The sequence below is a fragment of the Ooceraea biroi genome, chromosome 7 (genome assembly GCF_003672135.1).
Source record: "Ooceraea biroi isolate clonal line C1 chromosome 7, Obir_v5.4, whole genome shotgun sequence".
Taxonomy (NCBI): Eukaryota; Metazoa; Arthropoda; class Insecta; order Hymenoptera; family Formicidae; genus Ooceraea; species Ooceraea biroi.
The window spans coordinates 7418266-7441675 of record NC_039512.1 but is presented as its reverse complement, the minus strand read 5'-3'; the positions used below and the strand labels follow the sequence as shown (position 1 = coordinate 7441675).

The 23410-nt window shown below is 41.0% G+C and overlaps 1 protein-coding gene across 13 annotated transcripts in view; it reads right to left on the bottom strand.

Annotated features, from left to right (window-relative positions):
* Positions 1 to 851: 851 nt before the first annotated feature.
* The window catches only part of LOC105279293 (tensin), a 161423-nt gene continuing 138864 nt past the window's right edge, over positions 852 to 23410 (bottom strand). For 8 of the 13 annotated variants that reach the window (XM_026971410.1, XM_026971418.1, XM_026971414.1 and 5 more), the window contains 12 exons: positions 15230 to 15510; positions 14455 to 15074; positions 10095 to 10308; positions 9568 to 9756; positions 7754 to 8335; positions 7089 to 7420; positions 6527 to 6616; positions 5574 to 5682; positions 5085 to 5268; positions 4476 to 4841; positions 3884 to 4166; positions 852 to 3642 (listed from right to left, as the gene is read on the bottom strand). In XM_026971410.1, coding sequence (XP_026827211.1) covers positions 3483 to 3642; positions 3884 to 4166; positions 4476 to 4841; positions 5085 to 5268; positions 5574 to 5682; positions 6527 to 6616; positions 7089 to 7420; positions 7754 to 8335; positions 9568 to 9756; positions 10095 to 10308; positions 14455 to 15074; positions 15230 to 15510 — 3410 coding nt within the window. In that variant the 3' untranslated portion in view covers positions 852 to 3482. Of the gene's footprint in view, positions 3643 to 3883; positions 4167 to 4475; positions 4842 to 5084; positions 5269 to 5573; positions 5683 to 6526; positions 6689 to 7088; positions 7421 to 7753; positions 8336 to 9567; positions 9757 to 10094; positions 10309 to 14454; positions 15075 to 15229; positions 15511 to 23410 lie in introns of all 13 variants that reach the window. The other 5 variants (XM_026971411.1, XM_026971423.1, XM_026971413.1 and 2 more) reach the window with 4 other exon arrangements.

Below are 23410 nucleotides of genomic sequence, written 5' to 3'. Positions count from 1 at the left end.
TTCTTATTTTCATGTTAATTCATTTTTAGAATTTTGTAGATATTTATGTAAAATAAAATAATGATGTTTGTATATGTTCCTTGCTAATTTACATTATCTGTATTTCTGTATTTAGTACTAATATAAATAGTATAATTCTTTTTAAAACATCATTACTAAAATTTTATATAGTAATATTTCATTATAATCAAGAATACGGTATGATAAAATTATTTTTGTTAATTATTAAGTAAATAATAGTACATTCAACGTAAACTTTGCAGATTACGCGAATACATTCAAACGAATTTATTTGGGATGTATAGTAACGCAACGTATAGTAGGTCAGTAAGTTGCCGTTAGTAAAACACGTTCTCACTTAAGTACAAGAACTTATGTACAAGAACAACTCCATAATTATATATATTAAATCAATTTTTCTGTTCATTTATTTATCTTGTGTACTGCAATTAACAATTTTTTCAAAACTTTTAATATAGACATACTCACACACAGATACACAAAGTATTATACACGTTAATTACAATCATAACTTGACTTTTCTTTATACTTACATAAATTCTTCATAAGTTGTATGAAGAGAAAGAGAGAGAGAGAGAGAGAGAATTATTTTTATATAATTTTTATATATCAACTTTATAAAAATTTACTGAGATTAACAAGACAGTAAAATTTATGACCTTAAAATCAATGAAATTTTTATAATTTTAATTGCACAGAAATTATATTACAAGTAATATTACAAATTTAAATGCCGAAAATAATATTACGTGACTTATTAATACTGTAAATTATACGTAAATCAAATAAGAAACTATTTAAAAAGATAGGAGGGACAAGTAAGATTAAGATTCGATGTGAATATGGTTTATTGTTATTACAACTATACGCGCGTACCCATGCGGCACGCAACGATACAATTATTGCGTGAACGTACAGAGAGTATAATAGAGCGTAAACAAGTAATAATATTAATATAATTATTATATTATAATGACTGAATGTTAAATTAATATTACGCTGTTAGTCAGGATTGGGCGCGTACGAAATAAACTCCAAACAGAGAAGAAAGGGCAGACAAATGATAAGATGAAGAACGCAAAGGAAGACACGGTCGGTTTTCTCAAGCAGGCCCTTTGATACTATTAGCGGCACTCAATCGTTTCTCACGTGTTCCAAGACGTGTTTTGAGCCCAGCATCTTCAAGAAGAACAACGTCATTCACTTGTTTTACGTCTGATCTCAGCAGGAGATAACGTAACTTGCGCACGCCGCTTATTAAAGGGCCAAGCATACCCGAGAAAGGTTCCCAGGATCAACGTTAATCTACTCCTTGATCATCGAATATACCGCACGAATTTTGACTAGCACGTTGCGTAACTACGAGTCCTTCCTCAATCGTAAATCGAAGTGATCTGCAGAGAGTGGAGGAAGAAGAACGTCGAACAAGCTCCGACCGATCTTCGCCCGGAAGACAAAAGTAAGGACCGCGAAGAAAGCAACGTCGAGAGGAAGGCAGGCTGTATTCCCCCTTGCGCCGCCATACCGCTGCAATAATTACAATATAATCGAATCGCGATCATAATAATTGACTGCTCATCGTCGTGCCCGTCGAGGCGGAAGCGCGTTGCACTCGACGGCTCTCGACGGTCCACACGAGCCCGAAATGGCAAGAATCTGTAAGTTCACCGAAAGGATACGCGCTCGATACTGCCTCGTCACGTGCATACGCCTCTCCCCGAGTAGCATTTCGCGTTCCCCGTGCGTAACTTTCGAATTGATCCTAAACGTAACATTGCTTTTTCCGTGATCGCGCGGGCTGATTAGCCAGCTCGCGACCATATCTTCCCCAGGACCATGTCTCTTCACAAGGCCTCCTTTTAAGGCGACTTTATCCCGCGCGGCGGCGTATTTACACTTATTTATAACATCCGTCCATCGTATATCGAGGGAGCATGACACGGGGGTTTCTTTATGCATGTGTACGTGTACGTATGTGTATATATAATGTGCTCTGCGCAACGACGTAACATTCTGCCGAACTCTCAAGTATTAATGTAATCGTGTATGGATTCGCGATGCTCTCGCGCATTATTAATGATCTGCATGCATGTTCAATTTTATCTTAGGAGAGGTGCGTTACTCCGTTTAGTTTACTTTACCTTAAAATTTGATAATTGTAATTTTTGAAATCTTGGAAATATAAATACATAAAGTTTCCATAAGCTTCATGAATCCTATAAATAAATTTCTTTAAATAAAGAGAAATTAAAATCGTTAAAATTAAAGTGCTTGCATCGGTCGTTGTTAATGCGCGAGAATCGATTTGTTATCTTTGCGTAAGAGTCATATATGTACGTAGTACGTGTAACAATGTTAAGTGTGTATTTATGCATACGCCATACGTAGTCGGTTTTAAAAACCGAAGACGCATTTAGCATCGCGTTCGAGTTACGCTCGTTTTGAATGCTCGATGCTCTTCGTAGATCGAGCGAAGAGCACGGTTGATTCACAACTATGACTACGAGCTATCGGTAAGTTCATTCGCGTGCGATTGATCAAGCGATCGATCGTATCCTAAGAGGGGAAAGGTGGATAAATCATAAACTTAGTAATTTCTTAGCAAAAAAGTTCCTTAGGAAATATTTTAAAGTAAATATATGTAACATTTTTGTTTTAAATTTACATATATCTCGCATACAAATGTTATAATTTAAAATGCAGTGCCACAGCAATTGCTAAAAAGTAAATAATACGTGTGTAGCACTATTAACCTTTTATTCCGTAGAAAAAAGCGGTCTGCAGGGAATAACTAATTATAATTTTAAAGCATTACATTTATATATATATGTTAATAATTTTTTATGAGAAATCAAAAGTAAACCAAACTAGATTATTTGACCACCTAACCCTTCTTAGATTTCCATTGTAGTACTCTACTATTCGCTATGTTAAATCGCAACAGTAACGATAATTATAACAACAACTTTCTCTCGTTTATACTGCATGTCGATGCGAGGATGGAATCGATTCACACATCACCTCTCGTACTCCTCGTTCACTCTCGAAGAGAGGGAGCTCCTTGATCTCTTTCCGGTGTTATTGATAATTATGTTGCCCCTACCGTTTATAACATGAACGTTCTATTATTGTAATTCAATGCTACGAAATGCACGAAGATTTATTACGGGTAGTCAGTTAACGATAATGATTTATTCGTTTCAGCCGTTCCGGCGCATCCTCCACGTATTTCGGCAGAATAGCGACTCTAATCGATTATAATCGATGTATACATCGATCACATCCGCAACATCGTTATTCTTAATTTCTCGGTCGCTCCGTTCTAATTGGACCTTTACATTTCTTGTGCTAAAGATATGTGTCGGTGTTAGTTGTTTTGGAGGTGTGGAACCGTCATCGATGAATCTGGGATGATGTTCGTGCCCGGTTGGTCTTGGCGATTGTGGTGGGCGTGATAGTTCTTAAACGATGTTGGCCTTGGCGATAGAGTTTCCCATCATGACTTTATTGACGAAATTTACGATGGCCGTGGCCGGTTGCTCTGGTTCTAATTCGGCGAATACGTGACATTGATTGTCCGATTTGTGAGCGGGTTTCCTCGCTACAAAGCCGAAGCAGCGACTGGAAAAAGAAATAAATAATTTTAATTCAATTTTAATTTAATTAACACTAAATTTTATCAAACATCTCGTAACAGTTTATTGCAATTAAAGAGACAAAATTATGAACTCTCTTCTTTTAAAACAAATTTTACAGATTGTAAAATAAAAATTCTCGGATGTTAGCTCGAAATATTTTATATTAGAAAATTACGTTATTTTATTATATTTTAATTTAAATAAATTTGGCATTCAAAACGTACTGAGCGCTAAGCGGTCTTCCGGTATCTTCACCGGCGAATTCCCACGTGCGTTCCTCAGTGTCCAATCCACAATAACTTATGTTATTTGTGGGATAATGTCTGCGGAAGAATAACTTTCTCGCATTATCGGTCAAAGTAATGCCCTGTGTGGAAACCTTAAAGTGAACAATTGTGGCAACAGGCAGCGGCTTCTGCTCAAACAAACTGGTGATAGCTTTCTTGATGGCTTGCGGCCCGGTCAGGGACTCGGTATCAATAGTGAAGAGGTACAAAACGTTACAAGCTGCAAAAAATAACATATTCCAAATACTTGAATATTTCTTCACACATATACACACATCTTTCCTTAATCATAAGAAATTGAAGAAAAGTTCTAAATAAAATTTTGAAAATGCTTGAAATGTTTTAATCTAGTAGTAATCAAGTTGAGAAATTTTTTATCTTTATGGTTTAATCTCATCTAAGCTCATTTAAATGGAGAGTGCTCAACCAAGTAAATCAACTAAAAAAAATCTTAGATCTTAATTTCACCGAAAAAGTTTATGCAATTCCATGTGAATTTTACGTAAAAATATCATTCGTAGCAAATTACCTGCTCCCTGAGCGAGAAGCTGCTGCGTGCTGTTAGTACCAGGCGAGTCCAAAGCTCTGGCGGCTGCTTCCGGCTCGGGTAACAGCAGTTGACAAGGCAGTGCCATAGCCATCAAGCTGTGTTGATAAACCAGCGCTGAGAGTGAGCTGAAGACCGGCTCGTTCGCGCATCCTTTCAACCTGACGCCGCGCGACGTCGGCTCGATCAGGAAGTGCCTGACGAGCTCGCTCGAAGGATCTCGAGGGCTGCTGGGTGCACCAGGAGGTGGCGTCGCTACTTTCAATGCCAGTCCGAACGCACCAGGGAACGAGTTGCTATCTCGCACCACGAATGTACCAGGTGTTGCATCTTTCAGCATTGAGATTGCTAAAAAATTTTGCCGATTTTTACCTTTGCATTATTATTTTTTATCTTTGTTGTTTTTGTTAAGTTGCATAGGAGGATTAAGTAAAATAATTTATAAATGAAGCTTAGATTTTATAATAAATATAATAAATATTGTGTGCATTTGTTCGTAATTTAGAATATATCAATATACATAATTGTTTAGTGTACACAAATATGTAATTTTTATGATAAAAAAAGTTCTCAAAAGTTCTTGAAATTTACCTTGTTCCCGTGATATATTGGGTTTGTACCAGATTCTGCTGGTATCACGTACGAACTTCACATTGGCGTCGGCCACCTCCTGAGGCTCGGTATTCGAATGAACGCTGGAGCGTCGCGAGCCATAATATTGTACTTGCGGCGAAGACTGGCCGCCACTGTTGATCGAGGTGTATGACGTAGCGCTCTGTGTAAAGTACAAGAAAAAAAATCATTCAAATGCAACTTTTTTATATGTTAATCTTAACATTAAATATAATTAAACAAATATGAGATATTTCTACTTAAAACACTTCAATTCTGAAATTATTTTTTGAACAGGAAAATTTAATTATGAAAAAATTATAGTCGTATTAATTTAAAAGTTTAATTGAAGTTTTAGTTTACGATTAAGTTAAGTTGCATCAAATATACAAGATGTTGCTTGTTATCCTGAAAGAGTTGAGCTAACAATAGCGCGGTATGAATGTAACGTAATATGAGGATGCTCACCTTGGGGCTTTGGGCGAATTCTATACGGGTCGGTGTTCCAGGACTGCGCGAAACAGCCTGTGGCTGCGACATCGTCGATTCGCTTACCGGAGAAACAGGTCGGTCCTTGCTGCAAAACGAGCAACCGGATATGGTGTTAAAGGATATTCAACGAGAATGCGCATCGACATTTCCGTGCAGACAGACATGTGTTGGCTGACTCGTGCACAGTGCTATACATCATATGGAAAACACTGCATAGGGAGGTGATATACACCGTTGTGGATTCTAATGTTAAACGGCACAAGTATCTCCTACAAAAAGCATGAGGGGGAAAGAGGGGGTTGATTTCTGTCAAACCGTTTAAATCTCTTTCCCAGAAGGTCAAAGTTATGAGAAGAAACATTGTCTTCGTTTTTAGATAATGCATTTTAGTTTTTGTTGATATGGAATTTGAAGTATGTGGAAGGTTTCTATGACACAATGCAAGTGCGAATTCTTGTTAGTTCATGGGTGCAACACACACACGTGACTGCGATTTGATTTGGTGATACGATGTGTTGAATTGTTGCATCTTTGTTACAACTATAGTAATGTAGATGTTACAGTCTTTTGTTTTATAATTTATATCACTATTTTGCGTCTCTAGCAATCTATAGTGCGACTGAAAGGGCCATAAAATTATACAAACTTCATGTTATTCGAGTTATAAAAAGTAGGAATGGAAAATTAAATTTCTGCTCATGTGAAAATGTTATTACGTGAAAATGATTTATTATCCATGATGAGATGCAATTGCATTCCGAGAGTATATCGACACGCGCGGTTAGTGACATGACAAACATACATAGTGCACATTTGGGCGCGACACCCTCTGTCGTTATGATTAACTTGCAAGTTTAACGGTGTTAAAAAAATTCCATTGATTTACAGACATCTTTTTTGCTCGCGTGATTTTTCGTGATATATATTACCTATAGTCGAATGATGCCGATTGGTTAGTGAGCGGCCATCGTTTGTTATGCGTTTGTTTAAGCGGCCCGCTTGCCGGGAAACTCAAGCGTCTAGAATCACGAATACGATTCTGCATCATCATCACCGTTGCTTTGCAGTCTTCCGTTGTGCTCAAAGAAAATCTTTTTTTATGTCGTTGGTGTCACTTGCGTAGAATATTTTTACGAAATTTTTACAGCAGATTATTGAATGAAAAAAATGGAAAAAATATCCAATTTGCAGTGCTAATATTTTCGCCCATTTTCGCCATTTCAAAATAAGGATTTTTAAACTTTAATATTGTAAAATGTTGGTGCCATAACGTAAAGAAAACATTGCTGAATGTTTCTTAACATTACGACATTTTATTACTTTTTATTAAAATCATTGCAGGTAGTAACATTTGAAAAATCCATTAATTTCACATATAATTATAAAATTTGTCAGTAGCGCAAAGAAGAATCTTTAGAATTTGCAAATTTTCATTTCATACAATTATGCATAAAACTTAGCAAAGTACATTAAATAAAAAACAGAACCTACCGCTGTGTTGTCGGACTCTTGGGTGGAAGTCCCGTCTCCTTCGAGACTTCTCTTCGTTCTTCGATATACATCGTTCGTTCCGCGCCGTAGTTGTCGACATTATTGTTGTTGTTACCGCCAGCGTCGTTATTGTTGTTGACGTTGTAGCTGTTGTTGGACGTCATGTAGGTGCGATCGCTGGCGAACGTCACTGTTGGCGACGCATTGTTAACGTAGGGCGTCCGCGGATGAACCGGAAACGCCGGCGTTTGCGGTCGTGAGGCGCCGCTAACGATCGCGCTGCCGGGACTGACGCTTCTCTCGGTCCACGATGACGCCGAGTCATTGTGCGGCTGCAGAATTCGAAGCGATTATTGCGGTTGCATTACATTCGCCCCGCAGAACGAACGGGGCGAAGTGTAACGAACTGGCGATACGTCAATTGGCCGCGAACGTTTATACGTCATACTGTTCTCTACGTCAGTCTACGCGCTACCAGCCAAGCGAGGCATGCTGGACAGGCTTGAAATGCCGCGACTAATTGAATGCTCAATTAGCGCGCCTAATCTAGAATTACCACCAACATGGGGCATGAAAAAGGACTGCGAGGCAAATGCTTGTTATGAAACATACGATTGCTGGGTGCGGACGCGCAGGAACTATGTGTGCGTGAGAGGGTGACAAACCTGGGTGCAATTCTGCCATGCTTTTGGCGACTGGTTAGGGGAGCAATTAGTGACATTGCTAGGCACACTTGCGGATATTGTGGCGGCTGCGATTGCATTGTTGTTGACAGGAGGATGCTCGTTCTCGGTTTTAGACGTGCTCGGGGACGTGTGAACCGGCGAGATCTCGGCTAGAGACTGAATGAGGCTCACGAGAGGATCGGGCTGATCGACCACCGTCAGCAATCCGCCGTCCACTTGATCGCCGCTGCTGGCTGAACTGTAACTCTGATAGGGAACGCGGTTCCTCGACTCGGGCCGCGCGTTTCGGCTCGGGACCGCGTACTCTGCGGTCGAGATAGTCTGCTTCCGGTCAGAGTGGTCGTTGCTGATGCTGTTGCTGTTGACGCCGGATTGCAGCTGATGGTGGCGGTGCTCGCGTAGAAACGCATCTGCGCGCGCGAAGCTATCGCTGCGCGATTCCGGTCGCGGCGGCTGTTGCTGATGCTGTCTCTCGGCATTGCTGGTACTCGATTGCTGGCCCGTTGTTAACCCTAAAGATGGTGTGGCCGCTAAGGCTGAACGGGGGGATGCCGGAGGGCTCTGGAATGCAAGCCAAGCGCTATGCTACATGCCGGCGAACTAAGAGCGTTTAATCCTTTTGATGCTATGCTCCGAGTGCCCTCGATTACCCCCGAGCGCTGGCGGGGCTTTAAGCCCGAATCGTTGTTAATTAATTACGCGGGCTAATTAATGGCGCGAGTTAACGCGGCGAAGTCGTAACGCAGCTGCCGCGTCAGCTGGGAATTGTTCGCGTTACTGTGGGAGAACGATGAACGCAACGACCTTCTTTTCATGATGCTGCGTAGCCCCGCGTTCCGCAAACAAATTTAATTAAAATCGCGAAAGCGTACATTCATGACTATGATGTATAACATTATTAAACAAGTTATTTTTTTATGATGATGATACTCTGTATTAATCACCAAAGCAGAACCTTTTAGCTGATAGTAATATTAATGTTATTAATATTGCGTTAAGCCAAAATAGATGATACCGGCGAAAATATGTTGAAATATGAAAGAAAACTATAAAGTAATAGAATTGTTAAATTGATAACGCGCTGGATACTTTAATATGAAATATGATTTTTTTTCTTCGTATGTGCATCAAAAGTATAGCACGAAAAGGGGTTAAAGGGGATTTCTACACGCATAGGTAATCGCACTCTACGTTCTAGAGGAGCTATTTCGTGCTATTTAGGATCTAACTATACAGCGTCGCTATAAAATACAACGTTATATTGAAGGTATTTCCCTAGCTTGTCATCTATGGGGTCTAAATTGTAGCGTTCGTGCTGCCGCCGTCTTACTGGCGTAAAGCGGGACCGACCGTATCACCGTTTCGAATGCGATACAAATAACTATTCATTTCCCAATATCACCCTTCAATATTACCCTTCAATATTACCCTTCGTCGTCGTAATATTCCACTCTCATACGATTAATTTAAAAATAAAAATCGTAAGATTTTTCATATCCATGCAATATAAAAAGTATTTACAAATTGAATATAAAATGCTGTCAAAATCGAATCTTGCTGAAATATATTGTACATATTGGATTCCTTATTTAGATTCTTTGGGCGATATAAAAATTTATGTATATTATTATTTGTGTGCACCTCATAAGGAATATAGTATGCAAGATCTCGAAGTAATAATTACGATTGTAATACGGAAGAATCTGTGTATTCGAAACAATGGCACGTATGATATCAGCGATCTAACTAGCATAGAATACACCGAATGCGTCTGAATGCACACATCCACTCACCTGACTGTCGTACTTGCGATACTCGTATGCGCGTTTTATGGAAACGAACGGCCGTTCGTTTATGCTCTCCGCTCGTGGTCTGCCGAGAATACCGTTTCCGACATTGCCATTATACTTCCGGCTGCTCGATCTCTGCGGAAGTAGAGGACTAGCTGGTGCGGAGGTGTACGGAACGGCTCTCGACGGCAGCTAATCGATAAATGGCAAATGTCAACTAAGTTAATCCTAGAATGCGCAATTCGTTTTTCGCATTAATAAATAATTGTTTCTTAGATTAGACTGTTAGCAGTTTGTTATGTTAGTAAATTGCAAAAAAGTTACAAGTTGTATTTTGTATAGAGAAAGTTGTGAAACCTGCACAAGAACAAATACTTCATGCTTTATAATTAAACAAAGATATTGCAAAATGCCTTTTTATTAAATATAATTCTTATTTCTGCATATAATACTGGCATTCTAGGATTAATAATATCAGAGATATTCCACAATGCAACCTTATATTCTCTCATATATCTGATCGTTCTTACCTGTCCAGAAATGGGACTTGCTGCCCACGAATCGTCATCGTCGTCGAGAACCGCTGAATCGCTCGCATAACCATCGTGTCTTAATCTTCCTCTCTGCAAACTTCTGAGCTCGCCGATGACACGGTTTCCGGTTTCTTGACGCCAAAGCTTACCAGGATTCCTTTCATCTCTTCTAGCGGCGAGTTTCAACTGCTGTTGTCTCAGCCACGACAACCTAACGATTAGGAGAAAACTGAACTGTCTTATCGTGAACTCTTTGGCGTTTCTGTCAAACATAACGTGCAAAGGCGAAAAGACAAAGGGCAAGATACACTTTATTAGCACAAATGGAGTAATAAATTGCTTCCATTATGAGCAATCAGAGAATCAATCGATCAGAGAAGGAATTAAGTCTTTCTGCCTGATATTAACCAACCTATGCGACTATTTAACAGGACGTTATGAATAATGTCGGATCACAGTGACGTTTTACGTCATTATGAATGTTGATCATAGTGACGTTTCTCGCTTTCATACCTCACATCAGAGGCCTATCGCGTTATGCGACACACAGATGAAAATACGAAAAGTTGCTCTTTCTCGTGGAGAACACGAGACTGCGCGATTCCGGTAACAAAGACTCGTTAGAATACGCTGGCTCCTTCGCAAATAGACTCGCGGGATTCTGCTACGCCTGATTCTGGACCTCCTACCGCGATAGACACCGATAATTACATCCTGATCGATGAGGTCGCCCCAGGCCACCGGCTCGTGGCTCAGGAGAGCGTGTTACATACAACTGCTGCCCGAGATAATAAATGATGACCGCGGTAGCTAATCAGCGTAAGTCACGGAGATTTCTTTTCTCCAATAACGAAATTTATGTCCGTTACTGTGAACGCGCGCACAACCCCCGGGAGAGTTGTAAACTGCATCTTGTGAGTGAGCTTGTCGTTTCGCAGAAGAGCATTAATCGAAAGTTCATTACTTCGAATCTCTGAGTTTTCATTGGCGAACGCTACATTATAAAATTTACTTTTACGTGAGAAATTACTGCTACGACATTATGTTCAGCATACATGCATATATACGTACAGTATAGCTGTCTGAGTAATTGTGATTAGTAGAAAAAAGTGCCGATACTTTAGAAAAAAATTGCGAGCTGGAAAATAACGTAGATATGGATGAATGCAAATACAAAGCACAATATTGAAAGCGTAAAATATAAAAGAGCTTGGAAACGTGAGTTTGCATCGACCTTGACCAATTCGTTGAATTCTTTGCTGATATTTGCGTTTATTTTCGAGATATCATTGATTGAAATATTGGTTTATGTTTCTTGGAAACCAAGTTCGATAATATACGCTGCATTATTAAGCAGAAAGAGATGCAAAATCCTGTATGCCTTGCCTATTATTCACGAGAAACAGCAAACGCTAAACGTCATCTTCGCACGTTGGTTTATTTATACAATCTCGATAGTTCCACAACCGCGGCGAAAGTTTACTGCGTCTTAAGATTTGTTAAACATTTTTTCCATTATATATGATATGTTGTTACAAATTTCTTTTTTTAAAACATGACAAAACTATTCTCTTGTTATTATTAGTATTACTTGCGCACAATCCAAACTGTTAATCTTAAATTGTTGATATATCACAGCGTGTCATCGGTCGTATCAACAGAAATTGTAACAGATGTGCGCACGCAAGTCAACGTGTCATAGAATGCGACTGTGTATGCATGTATCGACGTGTCATCTGCAAATATGCAATGCATATGAATTCACAGTGGGTGAATTTTAAATCATACTAAGCTTCGGTTATATCATAAAAATAATTTATAATAATTTACTATATTTACAAAGTTAAATTAAAAATGTACGACTCCTAGAGAACATTGTTAACATGTTACATCTACTACCGACATTTTGTGTAAAGGCCTCCATAGAAAAGTTTAGTTGACGGGGATAGAAACCTCATCTGTAACCTCATCTATATCTGTAGAAACCTCATCTATACGAAAAGAACATTAGAAACACGAGCTTACGATGAAAATTATATGTAGCTTTACGAGCGACTTGTACTTCGTCTTCGAATGACTTCCGTTTCCGAGTGTCGTTTTTCTGGGTTTTCAGAGTTACGATGGAAGAAAAGTTACCAAGAACTAAAAACGAATACTCCAATATAATGCATCTGATGACGTAAGGAAAAAAAGATACGAAGGAAGCAGCATAAAATATAAAGAATAAAAATAAAATTTAGAGACTTTAAAACTTTTACAGACTGACAAATAACTTTTTATCCTAAATTGCAATATTAGATTTCTCACTACGTACAATATTCCATCCTCAACGTATCAAACGTGACTAAAATACATGAAGATAGATGAAATATGGAGGCAGAGATGTATTTATGGCTCCACATGGCCGATTTAGTGCACGTCCTCTCTCTTGCCCGTTCTATATTTATAATTATGTCAGAGAACGAACGGCGTTCTCTCGAAATAGGTGATTTCTTCGTCTCTCAAGCCTCATATTTTTTCTCGACGACACAATCGTTGCAATGTCGCAATCCCGAAAACTCTAAAATGCATTCATTAAGCAGCGCGACGTTACAAGATCCCGTTTAATTTTAGTGAGAGCCACAACGGATGAACACGATGATTTCTCGTGTCCCCATATCTGAAATGTCGCGTTTCTTTCACTCGTAAAAAAGCAGACCTGTCAAACGTCTGTCGGTCTTCTCAACCATAAACGTTGTCTGTTTCCTCTCGGAGGGTCGGAGCACCTCTTCGCACGAAATCTCGCGATTACTCGCGCGCAACGCAAAATCGCTCCGTTCGTGAAGAGAAGTCATGCGTTTATTTTCACGCCGCTTCGTGGTACGCAATACAATGCGGATTTTACGACGCGGATCTCTGGTTCGTCGAATCGCGCGCGGACGAGTTATCATCAACCCTCCATTTGGATAGATCCATTTGGATAGATGGTTGAAAAAAGAGGTAACTTGGGAAATAAAGATTTTGGAAAGGTTGTGCTTTTTTCTGAAAATTAGACGCTAATTATATTTTATGGTTATATCTAAATATTCTATATCTAAAATCAAGTCCACAATGTGCACACATTATTCAGAGTAATATTAAAAAAAGAAGATTTATAGAACAAATGTTTCTATATCAAATTTAAATATTGAGTATTAAAGAATGTGTAAGTATTTTCAGGATATTCTATATCGGTAATAAAATATTTGCAAAGTTATTTATAGTCCAGAAAAGAGAGAATCGCGCAATGCAATGATATCGGTTCTCTAATTTGGCGCGTTTTTGCGATACGGCAGTGAAAGAGTGAATACATAAACCGGTATATTATTTTATAGACGTGTCGGACCGAACAAGGTTAACAGACTCGTTTTACGCGACTGTCCGTGCTTTCTCTTCCATTCACGCGCAGAATTTCATTCGTGAAATGTGCGGGGCGGAACCGGACCGCGAAAGCCTCGGGTTGTGCAAAAAATTGATGATTTCGAAGTGAATGGCGTTATATAGTAACCGTGCGTTTATGGGATGCGTCCACATTTACCGTGACACGATATAACGACCAAAATATTGTTCTTTCCTTTTGAAATATTGCTATTATAAATATTGTATATCCACTTTAGTTCTTATGGTTCTTCACTGTCATAGTACTTCAAAGAAGACTTTACTACTAGTGTAATCTTCTTTTCTATTTGTGATAAAGAATAATGACTCATGGTGACTATGTTTACCATTCCTGGTAAAAGTATGTTGTGCCGCGTATGGGTCGACAATTCATTAATTGCCCATGGTCGACTCGCGAATCTCTCTGTTTCTCTCCTTTTATACCTCGTCTCCCTCCCTTTTTCTCTCTTTCTCCTTTCTCTGGCTGGCCCGTTCTCTCAACCGCAAACGCGGTTCTTTTGCGGTCCCGTTTCGGACGATGCATTGCGACACCATACCGTCGACGACGGTCGTCTGGAAGATTTGCCAGAAGTACGGCCTACTCGCTCAACCGCGATTTTCCCTCTGCCGACATCCGTGGAACCTAGTCTGATCTCTGCTTTCGTAATGTCGCGATTTATTCGCCGCGAGGAAAATGTTCTCGGTCGTTGGTAGCGTGAAACGTGCGTTGTGCGACATACAGGGAACATAATTCTCTCGAAAATGAGAGAAAGAAAAAAAGCAAGTACTTGATAATGTCTGCATAGAGAATAGAGCTGTGTCAAAGTACGGCGTGATTTTAGAATAATCACCGAAGCGAGAAGAATTTAACGTTTTCGCCACTCTTGTTATCATTAAAATGCTCGATAATTTTATATAAAAACATCATAAAATAAAATAAGTGTAAGAAAAAATCACTCACCCATCGATGTGGTCTGTTCCGCTCCTCACAGGTCCATTCGCGAATTCCGGTGGTGGATCCGGAGTATTGGGACTGAGAGGGCTGATGGATCTTCTGGAATTCTCGCCAAGAATGTCCTCGAAATCCACGACGGGTGCCGCGCCGCGCACAGACGCCTTTCTCACTAACGAAGGCGACGACAGCTTCTGGTGCTTTATCATGTCAGTCGTGGCACCGTACGAAAACGGCTGACTGGTTTGCCTGGCGTGATACGGGATATCTTCGTCGATGAAGTCGATGTTGCCAGGCGGCGAGAAGGAATCCGTATGTTTTCTATAGGTATCATTGGACTCCGGGATCTTCCGCTCCGAGGAGGCGCGGTATTCGAAATCGTCCCGCCGATGCTCGATGCTCTTCGGTGATTCTCGATATTCGTTCTTCAGGGTGCTGTAACTGCTGCTCGAATTGTAAGGTGGACTGGATTCCTTGCCAGGCCCGTAGCTCCTGTAGGAGTCTTTCAAAGTGGAATAAGTAGACGTCGGATGGCTGCTGCCGTGACTGCTGTAGCTGCGCGTCTCCTGGATGTACATCTTCTCGCTTCGATCACGGTTGTAATCATCAGTCGGAGGATCTGGCATAGACTGTGAAAGGATCATTTTATGGTTTAATTAAAAATCGTCGAATGACGAATCTATTTTAATTAATAGATCCTGTATTAATTTTTACATGGAATTTTTACATTACATACATGGAATTGTTCTATATATAATCGTTGATAATCGATAAATTGTATTACCTCAACGGTGAGCATCATATCATGAAGGAGTTTGTCGAGATCCCCGTGAGCTTGATTTTCCGGCTCGGGTTCTGGCGGACTAGGTCTTTGTGGCGGTGCACTACTTATGCCACTATCCATGGAAACTGTTAATGGGGAACCACGGGCACCTCCTGCAGGGCCCTGATGTACAACGGCGTATAAGGATCCATCTATAGGTCCGCAAGTGTAACCCAAGCCACGTGGTGAAGTCTGAACCGAAGAGCTCGGAGGTGGCGGTGACAATGGAGTCTCACGGCCTTCTGGAACAAAATATAACAATATAATAACAATGAATATAACAAAATAATAAGAATAATTATAAAATATATTTTAGTGTAAATTAAGTATCATTAAATATATTCGATTTTACAGTTTGAATGCCAGTGTCAGTTCTTATTTCTTAAATGTGTCGTCATATTATCAAGCATATTGCAATTTGAATAGTTTATCTGAAATGTTTGACATTAATTGATCAATACTTTATAAATCGAAATCATATGTAGTCGTAAATAAAAGATTCTGGGATTTAACGGCAATGAAAGAGCATTCGCGTAATGATAACGAGTTAAGTCGCGAATAAATTCTCTTGAATTCTTCTTGCACAGGAATATCTGCGGACACCCGCGTGAACTATAATTCCGCGAGCCTCGGGAAATCGCGCGAGGAGCTTGTTAAAGGAACAACCGCCGGCCATAAATTGTTGACTGACGTTGCTCTCGAGTACGAATCGCAACGAGGGAGTTAAGAATCGTCCATTCCATATATTCTCCTTTCTACCATCGCATCACGCCATTTCGAGATAATTACTGGCCGGTTTCCAAGATATCAGAAGTGTCAGTAATTGAAGCGAATTGAAGTGTACATAATCTAATATCGAAGATGTATGAAAATTATGTTACGAAAGATCAGCACGAGATGTAACTTGAGAACATTCAGTTAACAAGATCTTTGCGTTAATAAACATACTTTTGTAAAATTTACGTTACCATCACATTGATGCAAAAATGCTTCTGTAATATATCTTTTGCACAATTAATGTCGCAATTGACAATAAATCATTGCGATGGCTTTGTTGGGAACATAATTCTTGGAAAGCCATTGTACCGTCGCAGTTGCCAAGTTTGCAACAAGGCTTTCTGGAAGTCCACGACCATGCTATGATTACTTGATTCCCGCCGGCGCGGCGTCTTGGCTGCTTTCTTGGGGCGCAACCTCGACAAAGTCTTTTTTCCTGGTGACCTCGTGACACGGAGCTAACCTACCGCAAGGATTACGTCATCTAAACGCGCGAATTATTCAACTATGACATAACACGGATAAGTAGTAAATTGACGTAAGGCTTTCGAGAGAAAACAGAAAGGATGAATCACATTTTGCATCTAGATGCGATGATGATGACAGCTGAAAATTACTAAACAGTTTCCTAATGATATTCCTTTAAAACATTTCAGATTTTGAAACATCGAAAATTTTTGAGAATGGACAGAGAATTAAATTAAATGTATCAACAATGCAATATTAATGACTGAAATAGTAAGTATTTATTACAAGAAGGATATCAATGTCAATTTAAATAATTACTAAAAATCTAAAAGTAAATAATACAATAAAGATAGACGACATTTATCAGTGTTTTTGTACATGAAGAGCCAAGAGTTTTCCAACATGTTGATAAAACTCTATCAGCTAGCTATTAATGGCGCGAAAGCTTGCAGGAATAGAATTTACACCGAATAAAAAGAAACAAGAAAGCGAGCGAGCGACGCGGACGGTAGGAAGTTTATTTAACTCCACGCTGGCGAAGTTGGGTAACAATGTTGAGAATAAAAAGGTGCGAACCCAGCTGTAGATACAAGTAATAAAATTGAGAACACGCCAGAACCAAAGTTGAACTTTCTACGAACGATAAAAGTTTACCCGAATCTACTCGCGCGGAGTGTAAGTACGATAGGAAAATGGTAGTTTAGATACGCAACGTTATAAAGTTTTCCAAGTGTTAAGCATCCAATTACCCCGAGATACCGATGATTTATATATCTTCAAGAAACAACGATAACGGCAATGCATTCCATGCAGTGCCATGATTACACCCACTACTGCATCTCGTATAACACATGTGCGACAAGTATCGTCCTGCAAGAAACCATCCTACACGAGCAACGTCGTGTTAATCCGTACTGAACGAATGAAGGATTAACACGACGAGCAAGTACCACTCTCTTCATCGTGTCGAACAGAGCCGCATGTTCCCACGAGAGATCCGCGCATATTCGGTATGGATTAATCAAGATCTGAACTGATGTTTCCTGCGGCGCTACTCGATGCGCTTGTTCGCGTCCGGTTTGCGCGGTCGAGATCCTTGCTACTTTATATGCACCGACAACCGCCACGTTGGGGAGCGCGATACGATGTAGTATCTTCGTTTCACGACGCCGTGAAACGCATAGCGACGTAGGAAGCCCGTAAGCCCGAGGGTTGATCATCCTCGGTGTGAGAGTCCCCTTAACGGGTCCGTCTGCGGAGATGCGTATCCGGTAGCGCGTGCGTGCACGCAGAATTTCGCGATGGCTTATTTTTCGCGCTGCTCCTACGTCCGTTTTTTCCTCGGCCCGTTTCCTCCCCTTCGCCTCCCTCGATCGTCCGCTTTGATCCGGCATTCCGTGCACCGCGGGGCGCAAGTATGGCCAATGCACTCTTGGCGCCTTAGGCCCCTGTCACACTCTACGTCTTTCTCCGGTGACAGCGACGGCTCCGCGCTAACGCAATCGTGCCGGGTATGAACGCTGGATTGTCGGCTTAATTGGAATCCCCGGGGTGTAATTATTTGTCTAAGCGGTGCGCTACGCGCGATTGGGTTTCGCTTTTAATATAATTCGTCCGCTGAAATGTCCGTTCTTTCGTCCCGACAGCTGAAACGGCCGCTTTGGCATTTGCGAAGCATGTGGTCTCGTTACTTGTCTAATATATCTTATGTTTTATAAGTCGTATCTCTTCGTAACTAATTGTTCTGCAGATTTTTTCACTCGAGAAGCGACGACAATAGTCAATGTGACCAAAAGTGTTTTACAAATATGTTTTAAAATTAATAAATTAGTAAATAAATTAGTATTTTACCAACATCATCTAAAGTGGACAAAACTGCTACATGCTCACGATAATTCGGGAAAAAAAATATAGATAGCCATACTCACGAATCATCGCCTTCGCGAATAAGTAGTGACTGAGATCGAGATTAATTTGGAATTATCACATGGGGCAGATTTGTCGAAGGACACCGGGTATAATCTCCTAGGGCTGTGCGGGGAGGCCTCATCTGAATTCAATCCACGACGCCGCTATCTCGTCGACACATCGTGCCCGGTATAAATCATTTTTATTCGAACGACTCTCGCTTATTATACTCAAACCGGCCCGCGCGTTCTGTCAATGACGATTAATCTACCACCTCGAGCAGATGGAACGCATTTAACGCCCGCTCGCAAACATGCACGCGCGAACAGGGCCGCACTCGGAAACAGCGGATTTACTAAAGAAACTCTGCATGGTTTTATACACCCACATTCGCAATTGTAATGCGCGATTTAATTAGTCTAATGGAACAGGTTGTCACCTACACTTCGTGTAAGTAATGACGAAGGAAAGACGCATCGCTGCATCGCCGAATTGCGTGCTCCGAAGTATTTATCAAACGCTCGCGCGTGATTCCGTAGTAGGTAGGCACAGCGTTTGGATAAAAAAGTGAGCCCGGGATGGGCATTAACGAGCGAGCCCAATTAAATTATCGCAGACACATCTCATAATCTTCGGACATGCGACGGCCGACGTAAGTATGATTAAATAGCCATTAAAGTGCGGAGCACGCGGGCTCATTAAAAATAGTAACACGACAAAAATGCTAATGTCGCAATATATTGCATCCTTAAGCTGCACGCGAGCTCTAACAGGCACGGTTACGCGCCGTAAAGGCGACAATTAACCGTGCTCAACGATTAATTAATTAATTAAGACTGAGGCTTCCCTGTCGCGAGAAAACGAGCTGGCTCGCGAAATTGCGAGCAGCACCGTATATCTCGAAAATAACGAGTGGTTTTCTCGTTAATCACACCCGTGAGCGGCGTATAAATTTCTACGAGCGCTGTCCGGTCGCGGCCCGGAAAGCGCGTTTAACACGCGCGCTCTCGAACCGCAGCTGCAACTGCACATCGCGGATGTTGATCGCGATGGCGGATAGCGGCGTCGCCGTCGGCCGCACGCTCCGAATCGGTCATGGATTTATTGCGCCAAATGATACCGTCGCCTCTCTAGTTTCCCGCCCGACCCTAATTACAAGTTTTCCGATGTATCTTTTTGCGCTTTGCATCGATGAAGCGGGAATGCGCGCGATGCGGCATGCCGCGCGGCGCCAAGGACGAAATCGGCCGCGCGCGATTTATCGCCGTCATTCATTATTCGCGTGCGACCGCATAATGGGTAGTCGAAGGTGATCTCGAAGCGTCGGAGATACATACGGAAAACGTATGGATAATATATGAGCTTGTATTTTGTTATTGAATGTGAAAAATGTTCTTCAACATAACATAAGAAACTTGAGTTACATGTTTGATGTACAAAATACTGATGATGACAAGAGATAACATTTTAATCCACACTCATAACAACTCGAATATACAGTATATTTCCTAAGTATTTCTTTGGAGACTAATTATCACGAAATATTTCTATTATATTAAATTCTATTATACTAAATTATAATAAAATAATTAATTATTAATTGCAGGAAGAAATTTATTGAGAAAATTAATAAAGAAGAAATATACTGCAAGATAATATGGAAAAATGAAACTTTTGGATCAAATCATAACGTTTATTAAAAGTGCACAAAATATTATCGTCATTTAACATTGCGATTTACAAGTCTAATGAATTTTGCTGTTACCTTGAAACAAACAATCTTCCGGGAGGATGATATAAATTTCCCAGCGTGCTAATATAAATGTCAAAGCGACCGACTACGAGTTACGCAAACCCGAGAGAAGATAATAGATCGTAATACCAATCAATTAACTATCGCAAATAAAAGTCTTGTAGCTGTGGGCTTCGTAAAATCGCCCGAATGGACAAACTGATAAACTGTATTTCTACAATAGAGCCTCCCATGAAATACCGCAACGATATATATCTTCGCGGAAAACGGAAGTGTTGATGTTCGATTGGTCGCAAATAAGTACTGGCACTGCCTTTATATCGACGAGCATAAATTTTAATTTTTAATACGAATCTCAATGAAGAAAACAATGCATGTATGTTACACGTATCCAATTTGCTTGAATAATCGATTTTATCAGAGAACTCGATTACGACATTCGTCCGACTCGATTGCCAAAACGAGCTTGTGGCTGCGGCAGTAATTACGCGCACGTGTATATGCTTCAAGCCCGCATCAGACTAAATCAAGCTCGCATTAAAGATTGCGGTTGCGATTTAGAAATTGGGATTTAATCAATCGAAACGTTGCGTTGCCTGCTACATTTTGTTTGGTCGAATCTCAGTCTCCGAATCGCAATCTCGATCTCGAATGCATAATTTGATGCGGATGTAACGTCGCGCCGAGCGCATTATTCAATCCCGACGCTGATGCGTCCTGGCATCGGAAGTGCATCGGCGACACGCGGATTCGCGTGACCGTCGGCAGTCGCGGCCAGGACAACGACGACGATGATGGCGGCTGCCAAGTATTTCAATTTCTCGCTGCTGAACGCCGCGAACCGATCGCGCGCGTTCGCGCACAGATACCGGGGCTGGATATGATAATTAGATTCTCGCGCAGGAACGTCATCGCCGTAGCCGGCTTACATGCTCGCTTTCTCCTGTCTCTCTCTTTCTTTCTCCCTCTGTCTTTCTTTCTCTCGCTCTCTTCCAAGGGTAGACTTATAGTTAATCGCGGTGGTTTTAACTTATTTATTACGTTACGCTCTTGTGATTTAACCCCGTAATTTAGGGACGCGCGACGGGGCGAGATACATGCGAGACGCGGATAAGGTGGCGAGTACGGGAAATTTAAGGACGCGATTCCACGTGCCCAACGGGTTTACGATGCCCGCGGGTTTCCGCTGCGTGTTCACGTGCGGATGTAAATTAAGTCTTCTCCGGCGATTTACACTCTTGGACCTGGTAATAAAAATATATTCCAGGAGGAATTCTTAGAAACAGATTTATAGAACATAACGTTATTAATACGACGGGGAGTCTCGGTTTAGTAATGCAGTCGTTCACACGTACACACGTGAAACTGTGTTATACGTTGGCTTTTATATAAAAATATATAATAATTCTTGGATATGCATCACCATTAATTATTGAGAATTTTTGAAAAAAATCTCGAAACTAGTTTTTAAAGAATATCTTAGTATTCATTTAAACGTGTCAGATCTTTAATTGCAACATACTTGTATAGCAGACGAATCGTCATAATTAACCGAGCGACTGATCTGCATAACAACGCAGCTGCCTACACAAATATTTCAAAGACTACAATACGACTGTATTCGTATCTTAAAAATCGCTTTAGTCTGCATATAACTACGTCATTTTTCCTTGCTCATCGCTAGTCGTCCATCTTGGCGAAGGACAAAATCGTTCATACGCGAGGTACTAAAATTTAGCATCCTTCCTTTGGAAGGGTTTCTATTCATCAGTGCAGTGGGCCGTCATTATCTCCAGGTGAACGACGAAACACGAAGAAGGTAGGCAAGTAGTACCCGGTGCGAAAGAAGGAGAAAGAGAGAAAGGCATACGGACGAATTACTCGTTTGACGGCCTTATAGAGATTCATGAGACGCCGATGGGAAATGGGTACAGAGATCCAGTCAGGGATGTACGTTCCCCACAACTGACGACAAAAATGCAAGAGACGGGGGCGTGGTAGCCGTAGGGAACCCCAACAAAGGGAAGATATGAAGAATCGCACGAACTTCTACGAGCATGATTAATGTTGCATAACGTGTTCCACACTGACGAAACTAGTCTACAACTTCGATCGAACCAATTTTATCAATTGCATTTTACTTAAACGTTAAATTAAAATTAATTATGTATTAAATTTTTATACTTTTTGAAAAATTTAATGACAATTTAAAAATAATTATAGATATGTAATGTAGCATAATAGAAGAAAAGTTACATTTCAATGCAACTATTTTTCGTTGCATCAACTTTAGCTTGCCTGATGCTGCAATCCAATTTTAATTAGTGATCAATATCGTGCCTTATTAGTGTTTATTATTATCGTACCAACAGTGCATCAGATCCCAACAGTATGACCACTGAAACCAAGCGGGCAACAGCACTCAACACGAAATAATTCCTAATGCGGACCGTCACCGGGGAAGCTACCGATACTTCTTTGGCGAGTTGTTCGAGAACTGTAACGAGAAAACAACGCGTGCTCCGTTCACCGGGAGCACAGAAACGGCACTGTGCGTTGCAAATGCCGTACGATAGTGATCACTACCACCACCACTACTGTCATTCGCATTAACCGCCACCACCACCGACGGCTCCGTCCTCGTCATCATCATCGGCGGCCAGACCTGCGTCCTACGCAAGAAGTTCGCATGGCGATATGGAGTTTCGGAGCTGCCTCTCGACGCGCGGCACCATATAAATGCACGCGTACGGCGGTCACGTGCGTGCAGATATGCACGTCACGGTTTCGCGGGGTCCGAAATTGCGCGGTTTCCTTTCTTTCGAGACGCACGTATGGACCGTCCGGCCCGTTCCCTTGAAATTCCCAGCTACGAACGCGCGCGCGCGCACACACACACGTATTTAGAGCACGCAACGTCCGTGTAGAATCACGCTTCAAATACGTACTTTTCGAGGCGCTTTTGTGTAAGTAGGCCGCATACTTTCTCGTTCTTGTACCGGTGGCTCTTTAAGGATATCATTTCTTTGCGATTAATAATAATAAGTCAAAGGAGCGTGGAAGAAATTGGGCCGCGCACACACACACACACATACGTATCAACGGCAAATGTCAAACGATATCTCATTGATGGCTTTTATCCTACACACGCGTACGCGAAGAGAGAGAGAGAGAGAGAGAGAGAGAGAGAGAGAGAGAGAACAATCGGCGAGAGAGCCTGGGTCCGTTTGATTCAC